The sequence below is a fragment of the Seriola lalandi genome, unplaced genomic scaffold, assembly GCF_002814215.2.
Source record: "Seriola lalandi dorsalis isolate HSWRI2012SDOR001 ecotype SW California unplaced genomic scaffold, Sedor1 jcf7180002052021, whole genome shotgun sequence".
Taxonomy (NCBI): Eukaryota; Metazoa; Chordata; class Actinopteri; order Carangiformes; family Carangidae; genus Seriola; species Seriola lalandi.
Window position 1 is genome coordinate 4,729 of NW_019522574.1, and position 8,796 is coordinate 13,524.

General features: G+C 39.3%; 1 protein-coding gene and 1 non-coding gene across 2 annotated transcripts in view; both read right to left on the reverse strand.

Annotated features, from left to right (window-relative positions):
* mak16 (MAK16 homolog (S. cerevisiae)) overlaps positions 1 to 3,593 on the reverse strand; it is a 7,013-nt gene extending 3,420 nt beyond the window's left edge. The window contains exons 1-5 of the mRNA XM_023399493.2: positions 3,414 to 3,593; positions 2,153 to 2,202; positions 1,062 to 1,171; positions 839 to 903; positions 397 to 548 (exon numbers count right to left, since the gene is read on the reverse strand). Of these exons, the coding sequence (XP_023255261.1) occupies positions 397 to 548; positions 839 to 903; positions 1,062 to 1,171; positions 2,153 to 2,202; positions 3,414 to 3,428 (392 nt within the window). The 5' untranslated portion in view covers positions 3,429 to 3,593. The remainder of the gene's footprint in view (positions 1 to 396; positions 549 to 838; positions 904 to 1,061; positions 1,172 to 2,152; positions 2,203 to 3,413) is intronic.
* A 970-nt stretch (positions 3,594 to 4,563) lies between these two features.
* LOC111649803 (small nucleolar RNA U13) lies at positions 4,564 to 4,662 on the reverse strand. The gene has a single exon (XR_002760343.1). It is a non-coding gene; the product is annotated as a small nucleolar RNA U13 (small nucleolar RNA).
* Positions 4,663 to 8,796: the final 4,134 nt, after the last annotated feature.

Consider the following 8,796-nt stretch of genomic DNA (forward strand, 5'->3'; position numbering starts at 1 on the left):
ATTATTCTTGATTAAACAATTAATCATTCAGTCTCTGAAACATCAGAAAACAATGTCGCTTACACAACGTCGATGTCTTCTAACGTTTTATTTTGTTCGACAAAAAGTTCAAAACCCTTCGATTATCAGAACAGCTGATTATGTCTCTGGATCAGCTGTCTGTCGGCCGTGTGTAGGCCGTGTGTAGGCCGTGTGTCGGCCGTTTGTCGGCCGTGTGTCGGCCGTGTGTCGGCCGTGTGTAGGCCGTGTGTCGGCCGTGTGTCGGCCGTGTGTCGGCCGTGTGTAGGCCGTGTGTCGGCCGTGTGTAGGCCGTGTGTCGGCTGTGTGTAGGCCGTGTGTCGGCTGTGTGTAGGCCGTGTGTCGGCTGTGTGTAGGCCGTGTGTCGGCTGTACTCACTGTCTCTTCAGGACCAGTTTGCGCATGCGGATCAGATACTGTGTGATCTTGGTGAATCTCTGTTTACATTTGTGTCTGATGAAGCGAGGCCAGTAGATCAGGTTCTCATCGATCTGTTCCAGAGCTTTCTCATAGTTCTTACTGAGCTTCACCTGCAGACACACACACACACACAATTATAACTTAACATTCACCGTTTGAAGTAGAGGTTCCCATCCTTCTGAGACTTTAAGGAAATCTTAACTTAAGGTGTTTTATGCAGCATTTTTTATATTAAAGTCTAACTTAAAGTTTCATTAAGATAAAAACGGTTGATCAAAACACCTTAAGTTAAGATTTCCCTAAAAGTCTGAGTTAAAGTTTCCTTAAGGGAACTTCACTCTGACCATCTGAAGCTTTGACCTGCAGCTGTGTTTCTGTGTGTTGATTGGTTCAAACTCACCTTTTCCCACATTTTGGCGGGAAAAGCTGCTCTTTCGATCACCTTCATGTAGAGGAAACACTGACCTGCAGAGAAAACACAGCCGTCACTCACTCATTCACTCCATCACTTCCTCCTCCTGTTTCAGCCACGGATCACTCAGAAGAAGTGATTCTACAAACCATCTGATGAACACATGAAGCAAACCACATGAAAACATGAGCAGGATGTTGACGGGCGTCACCTTTCTCCTCTCTGATGGTGGCGTACTGACTGTTGGCCAGCGGACAAGACGAGCGGTTACACAAGCCTGTGATGTTGTATTCATTACGACAGAAGTTCTGACTCTTCGTCCTGAACGGAGAGAGAGAGAGAGAGAGAGAGAGAGAGTTACCTGGATGATGTCATCCGCTGACATCATCGTCTGACAGACCTGATCACTAACAGCAAACATCTGGTTTTGTCCCAGAAGCTTCGGAGATCTGGCGTCTCATTTTTTCTCTCTACTCCTTCAACTTTAAACATATCATCCGTTACTATGAGAATCCAAGTTAATATCTCATTAACTTCATCCTTCTAATTGCTAAATTCTTTATCCACAAACAAAAATTTGCCAAATCAACTCCTTCATTTTCCCTTTTTCTCCTAGAATTTCAAGTCTCAAATCAAATCACTCGGTTTAATAAACAACAAAAAGAGTGATTAATAAGCTTTGGTTAATTATGGAATCGGTCTCCCTGCTGAATAAATTATTATTTGTGAATTTATTTATGTACCCTGGTTTTATTTTATTTATCTATTTTTTCTTCTATTTAAAAAAAATGTTTATTTTCACATTTCACGGGTTGATTTCTACAGTCAGTGAGCACTTTATTAGGAACACCTCACTGACACTGGGTAGTTCCTCAGTTCCTCATGTCAGGGATCGACCACGTGTTGAAACGTTCCTCTCAGACTCTGTTCAACCAAAGGTTCTACTGGACTGAGGAAAGAGCCATTACAAGATGGTGAACTGTGGCCACTAACGTATGGAGGGCATCAAGAACCGGATCCAGTAGAGAACCGCTTCCAAATTGTCGGAACCATCAGAATTTTCCAGATGAAAACCAACAGGTTGTTTTTGTAAATGTCTGTCTGGTAAACTGTGTCAGTCCTGACCTGCAGCACAGACACCGAGATATTCTCTAACTCTGAGCTACTGCACATGACAACTCTCATACAATGAGTGAGTGAGTGAGTGAGTGAGTGAGTGAGTGAGTGAGTGAGTGAGGGGAGTGAGTGAGTGAGTGAGTGAGTGAGTGAGTGAGGGAGTGAGTGCCTCAGTTTGACACTTACTTGACTTTGAAGGAACAGAACTGTCTGTTTCCAATAATGTCCCAGATCACCTGCAGGAAGCAGAAACAAATGAGTTGATTAATCAATAATGAAAATAATCAATAATGCCAGTGCAACACAAAAAACAGATATATTTCAACAAGCCAATCATAACCATGATGCACATGTAAACACACTCACTATCAATGTCTTGGTTTGTTTTCAGAGTCAAATTCAGTTTATTGAATTGAACTGTACATCTTCATGTTTGAGTCTCTGGAACTAGAGACTCTTTAAAATATCATTATAGATTATTAATTAATGATCAGAATTGTCTTGTATCTTTATCTTCTGTTGATCAACTCTTGGAGTTTTCTCATCTAATTTACTTGATGACAGCGCTGAAGCAATTAGTGGGTTATAAGATATCAAGGACTAATTAATCCCATGTTTGACATGTGTTTTATTTTCCCATGATACAATTTATGTTTTTGTGTAACTTGTGTTTTATGATGCGTTTGTTTTTCTTTTGTTCTTAATTCCCCTTTTTCTGTGAAGAACTTTGTAACCTTGTTAAGAAAAGTGGTATTTAAATAAAGTTTATTATTAGAAGATGCAATGATTGGTCGACACTTCGCTGTTTTTCTTGGTGTTATAATAATAAACTGTATTTTCATCATTTGTCGTACAAGACAAAACATTTATAGAGATCACAGTGATGGACATGTTCTTTGTTTTCTGATGTTTAATAAATCAAACTGTTCATCAAAAGATAATTGGTAGATTAATTGATAACAATCTTTAGTTAAAGATTTCACTAATAACATAATAATGTGAGTTACATCAATCCTGCTGTAAAAGGTCAAAATATTTGAATTCAACTTCATTTTTAATGGAGAATAAAACACTTATAAAGCAACTGTCCACACAGAGATTCAGGACACACGTCACTGTACTGTTGTATTACATGTCAACACATTATTAATAAATAGCACATGTAGGTGAAGAAGATAAGTCTACACATAATAATTGTGTATTTACAGAGGAGCCAGGAAACCTTAAAAACACATTATTAAATGGCGTTTGGTGTCACCAGAAAAACTGTCCGTGTTGCTTTAGTGACATTTTAACATGAAACTTCTGACCTGATATAATTGATAAAGATAATTAATGTTCAGTAATTAGTCCTGGTGCTGAACATCAGAGGAAAGAGAATATAAAATAGTTAGCTAACGACGTACCGGAGCACGTTAGCAGCTACATGCTAATTTAAGACACTTACGTCGTCGCACTGCATGTTCGTGTCCTCGCGGAGCCGCTCTCAGCTCCCGCGCAGAGTCCGCTGCTCGTTTTACTCACGGGAAATTAGTTAACGTTAAATTACTGAGGAGTTTTTCTGTCTGCGAAGCCACATGGACGTTCAGGGAGCGGCCATCTCTGTTTGCGTGACTGAACGAGATTCTCGGGGTCGTGAGTCAACGTGAGGAAATATCGCGATACTTTTCGATGTGCGCAACAAAGTGTGGGACTATCGGAAGGAAAAATAAATTTTATTTTTTGTTAGGTGGGATTGCCGCAAACGAAATCCCTCTATATTATGAAATGCCATTTTAATCAATATTAAATAAATTAATAAATAAATCCTAAAATAATTAGATTAGGTAGTAAATGTAGAAATATATAAATAAACGTAAATCTGAACATATAAGTGAGTCAATAAATAAATAAAGAATCAATAAATATATAATTAAATAAATAGCTTTTTATTTCATTTCAGGGGGATTTTATTTTATGATTCCACATTTATCTATTTACGGAGACTTTTATTTCCTCATTCCACATTTATTTTCCTGCTCTTTTTATTTCCATCAGTTATATACAAATCAGGCTATCTCACTGTGTCAGACCAATTTATATTTATATATTAATTTCTACATTTATTACCTAATCTATTAAATTTCAGGATTTATTTCATTGCTGTTTTCATAATTTAATGTATGTATTTATTTAATATTGATTAAAATGGCATCCCATACATATATGTCCTTCGCAGGTTCCAAAACTTTAAACTATTATTCCATGTTTTTATTCGTATCTCCTTCTATCTTAAACATAGTAACTCCATTCAAACTGGAAATCAAGTGTTTCACCTCGTTAACGTCCATATGATGTTTTATATAATACAAGACACGTGATGAGTGAAATGATCAACACCTTGACTGAGTGTTTCCACCTTGAACTGGATTTCTCTCTAATGAAACTGTGAAGTTTCATTTCTGCAAAGATGACGTCATTAGAAGTTTGTCAACTACGCTTCGATAGTAATTTCATTAAAACTTTACATCGAGTCTATACAGAAGAACCTTTGTTATATCTCTATATGTTGTTTTCTTTTAAGTCTATTACAAATATTGAACGAGTGTCCGGTTCAGGATCAGAAGGGCTGAGGCGCATAGCGTAACAAGTGAGGGCTGCACCTTTCACGGAGTGTCCGTGAACGCACCAATCATCATTTGCATGAACCGAAGGATCAGACTTCCAACATGGCGCTGACACAACCTGTTCCGCCTCTCCACCTCTTTGACTGGCGGTGTCACAACTTTACTGACACAACTTTCATTAGTTCATCTCCCGTCAAGTTGAATTACAGACAATCAATCGACATGACGTCACATGTCCGATCGTCTGCTCTGGTGTTGCTGCTGCTGAAGAGTAAGGAGTTTAGGAGTCTCCAATGAAGAGGTGCATTGTGGGAGTAACCGCTGTCAAACTAAAAGTTACAGCGACACCTGGTGTACTGTTACAAAACTATATTATAAATGATTATATTAATAAAATATCTATCTATCTATCTATCTATCTATCAACTTACAACAGTTTCTCTGTACTGAGATCAGTTTTTATATCTACAGAGCAGGATCACAACAGCTGGAGCTGCACTGTTTACTTGTATTTATTTCAATTAAATTGATCATCTGTTTAATCTAATCATCCAGTCATTTATAAACTGAGGTTAACATTATTATTAATATCATTATTTAATTTTAATTGTAAGCTGCTGGAACACTTTTCCTAATAACTGGCTTTTATGTATTACACCTTTCTTTTTCTTACTTTTATTTTACTCTCAACCAAAGAAATGTATAAAATTTATTTTTTAATTAATCACCAAACCTGCTGAATATACATCTACCTCCACAAGGACAGTGATTATTTTCTCCTCCAATCAGAGCTTGTTTCTTCAGACGATGTCACCCTGTCATCTGCTGACCTATTTTAACGGATCACTATAATATATTATTTTAACAGCAATATTCACTGTATTAATATCTTACTCAGCAAATCACTTTTCTATTCTTTGAAAGTATTTATCATATTTTAACTGCAAAATTCTTGTATTTTATTATTCTTTTGTCTGTCTTAACCTGTTTTCTGTTTGCAGCAGCAGCGCTCCTAATTTCATTGTATATTTTGTATAATAAAGGTTTTTATATTCTATTCTGCTCTCGTCTACGTTCAGTTTACTGAGATAAACGACAAAGAAAAGCATCAAATTCTGACACGAGAAACTGGAACTAGAGAATGTTTGAGATTTATGCTTAAAAATGTCCTAAAATGATTCTTGGATTATTCAAATATTTGCAGATTAATAACGGTCGAGTGGTCGTTGCAGCTGTGGACGTGTGTGCTGGTGAAAACTGAAATAACTGAGACTCACCGGTGAAAAAAAACAGAGAAATGGTTTATTTTAGTAAATAGTGTGAGCTTTTCACTGCTGTACAACACTGGCATCTGTAGTTGGCACTCGACTCTTAAAGGGACAATCCGCCCAAAAACAGAACACGACCTCTTCACAGGTTCCTGCTGTTCGACCTGATGATAACTGCTCAGTTCTGTTTGTAGGAGGATTTTTTTGTTGTTTTTTTTATTTTATTTTTTTGCTCAATAACCCAAAAATGCTCCCAGCCTCTGGGACACTCAGTACAAAATATAACAGGGAACAAAAAGGAGAGAGAAACCAAATGAAAGGCACCCAAAGCCACGACAGACAGAACCAGCCGAACAACTGAAAACTACACGGACATGCAACTCACATCGATTTACACTGAGCTATATAAGCATGCAAAAACAACACTGCTCCGAACAGGGGCTGATCGACAGCACACACACACACTCACACACACACACTCACACACTACAGATCAATGTTTTTCTGTAAAATACGAACGGCGTGTTGGCTCCTGAACAGACAACTACTCATGTCCACATCATGGAGGCTGAAGATCCACCCAGACTCTGGTGTCACCCCCCCCTCCCTCCCACCACTCGGGAGGCTCACTACGGTCTAAACGTCCCATGGTTCATCAGCCTGAAGACAGATGCATTGTGGGTAACATTCCCAACAACACCCAGGTTAATAAGAGAGTCCGACACCCCCTGGATGTTCATGACAGCGCCCGTCAGGACCTACAGTCCTCTAGACCAGGACCTGGAGGGCGAAGACCAGGTGAGCATTTCTACCTGTTACTGGAAAAACCTCTGCGCTCCAGGACCAGACGACGTCACAGGAAGTCCTTCTTTGTAACGTTAACGATTATTTTCACTGTGAGTTAATCTGCCGATTCAATTTTTACATTAATCAATGAATCGTTATTGTTGAAAACAGTAAAAATTTAAATTAAAACAAGAACAGCAACTTCCTGTCGGCCGAGTTGATCACATCAGAAGTTTGTTGTGTCTGAACAGCAGCCCAGAAAATAATCAGTGTTTGTGTAAACAACGACCTGAACAGCTGCAGATTCATTTTCTGATCAGTTATGATGGATGGATGAATGAATGAATGAATGAATGAATGAATGAATGAACAGCTGAGAAATGAACGGAACTTTTATGAGCAGCTGTAAAATAATTGTAAAGGAGAGAGAGAGAGATTTGTCAGCAGAGATAAAAACAATAATCTTACAAACAACAACATCATCATCATCATCATCATCATCATCATCATCATCATCATCAGTGGAGCTGCAGCCACGAGCTTCTGCTGCTAACAGGAGAACCTACGGTGGCCCTGAGGGTCGAAGGTGTTCTCTGAAGTCGTTTGTGTTTTGAGCTCTCAGGGCCACCGTACATCTCACACAGCACAGAGGAGCAGAGAGGAAATCTAAGGACGAGCTGATGTGAGAGGCAGCTGATACCAACATGTGGACAGATGTGACTGAGAACAGGAAGTGTGAAGAGCTGCAGCCTCAGTGTGTTCATCAGCTGTCTGAGGGAGGAGATTATTTTAACCCCTTATTTAACATTTAGAAGCAGCGTGTTCATCTATAACTGGTTTCTATTGATTTCTATTCATGTGTTTGTTAGTGAAACAGCTGGAATCATAGAAACTATAATTGTCTACAACTACATTATTGTGTTATAAACAATTTAGCTGTTATTCATGTTTGACATAATAAAAGAAAGACTTGTCAAATATCTAAATATCTGAAATAATTTTTATTTTGCTTTTATTTTGAAAGTTTTTGCATTTGAATACCTACATTTTACTTTTTAAAGTTGATGTTTCTGAACAGCTGTTACCTGTCATGTGTTTGAACTTAAATATATTTATTAAATGTTTATACACTGCTGACAGATGTTAAATAAGTTTGGTTAAAAACACAAAGTATCAATAACTGATGTGACTCTTCTTCTTCTTCTTCTTCTCTCACACACTGGAGGACTTCACTGGTCTCATCTGGACCAGGATCCATGAGACCTTCAGGGAACACGTTTAATGTGCGGGAACGTTTTCATAAACACGTCTTTTTGGCACAAATATAAAAATGTTGGTGAGGCGTAAAAACATCAGACTTTTATGTTGAAATTCAGGAAGTGAGGCTGCAGCAGAAACAGCTGGATGATTCACAAACATCAGACTAATTAGTCTCATTAACGCTGCTCCTGAACCTCGAGGCCGACGGTGCCGTTTCTCTACGAGCACGTCCACCTGACACCTGAGCCTCTGCCGCCGTCTGATGCAGAGGCATTATGGGTAATGTAGGAATCACCACAGACAGGAAAAAGACAAAATGATAAAAGAAAAGAGAGTCTGTGTTCTCTTGTTTATACACAGCGTCCAATCAGCGTCTTTCTTTGTCAACAGGTGACGTGTATAGGGGCGGGGTCAGTAAATAAATGCTCTGTGATTGGACACACGCTCCCCAGGTCCAAGTTCACCTTCTCTAAATGCAGATGGAGACCAGATGAAGCTTCAGAGTTCCTGTATCCTGAAGTCCCGTCCCTTCATTAACCCCGGCAGACTCAGACCTGCGCGCCCCCCCTCCCTCACGCCACGGAGGTCTCAGACGGTCTGACAGGGTTTCAGGAAAAGGGGGAGGAGGTCTTTGTGTCCTCTCACCGAACCTGGATCAGCGACATTTCTGTTCTTGTGAATCTCACAGGCGTCAGGGACTGCTGGAGTCTGAAGTGATGAACGATGAACGACTCTGGTCTCAAGACTCGGAGCTGGGTGGAGGTTTTAAGTCTGAACCTGGGGTGGAGGTGGGGGGGTGGGGGTTGTATCTGGTCCTGTGTTTAAGGCGCTTCATCAAAGAAAAAAGTGAAGAGTGGATCTCATCTGTCTCAGGCGTCTCCACAGACCGTGGTGAGTCTCAGGATGTTTC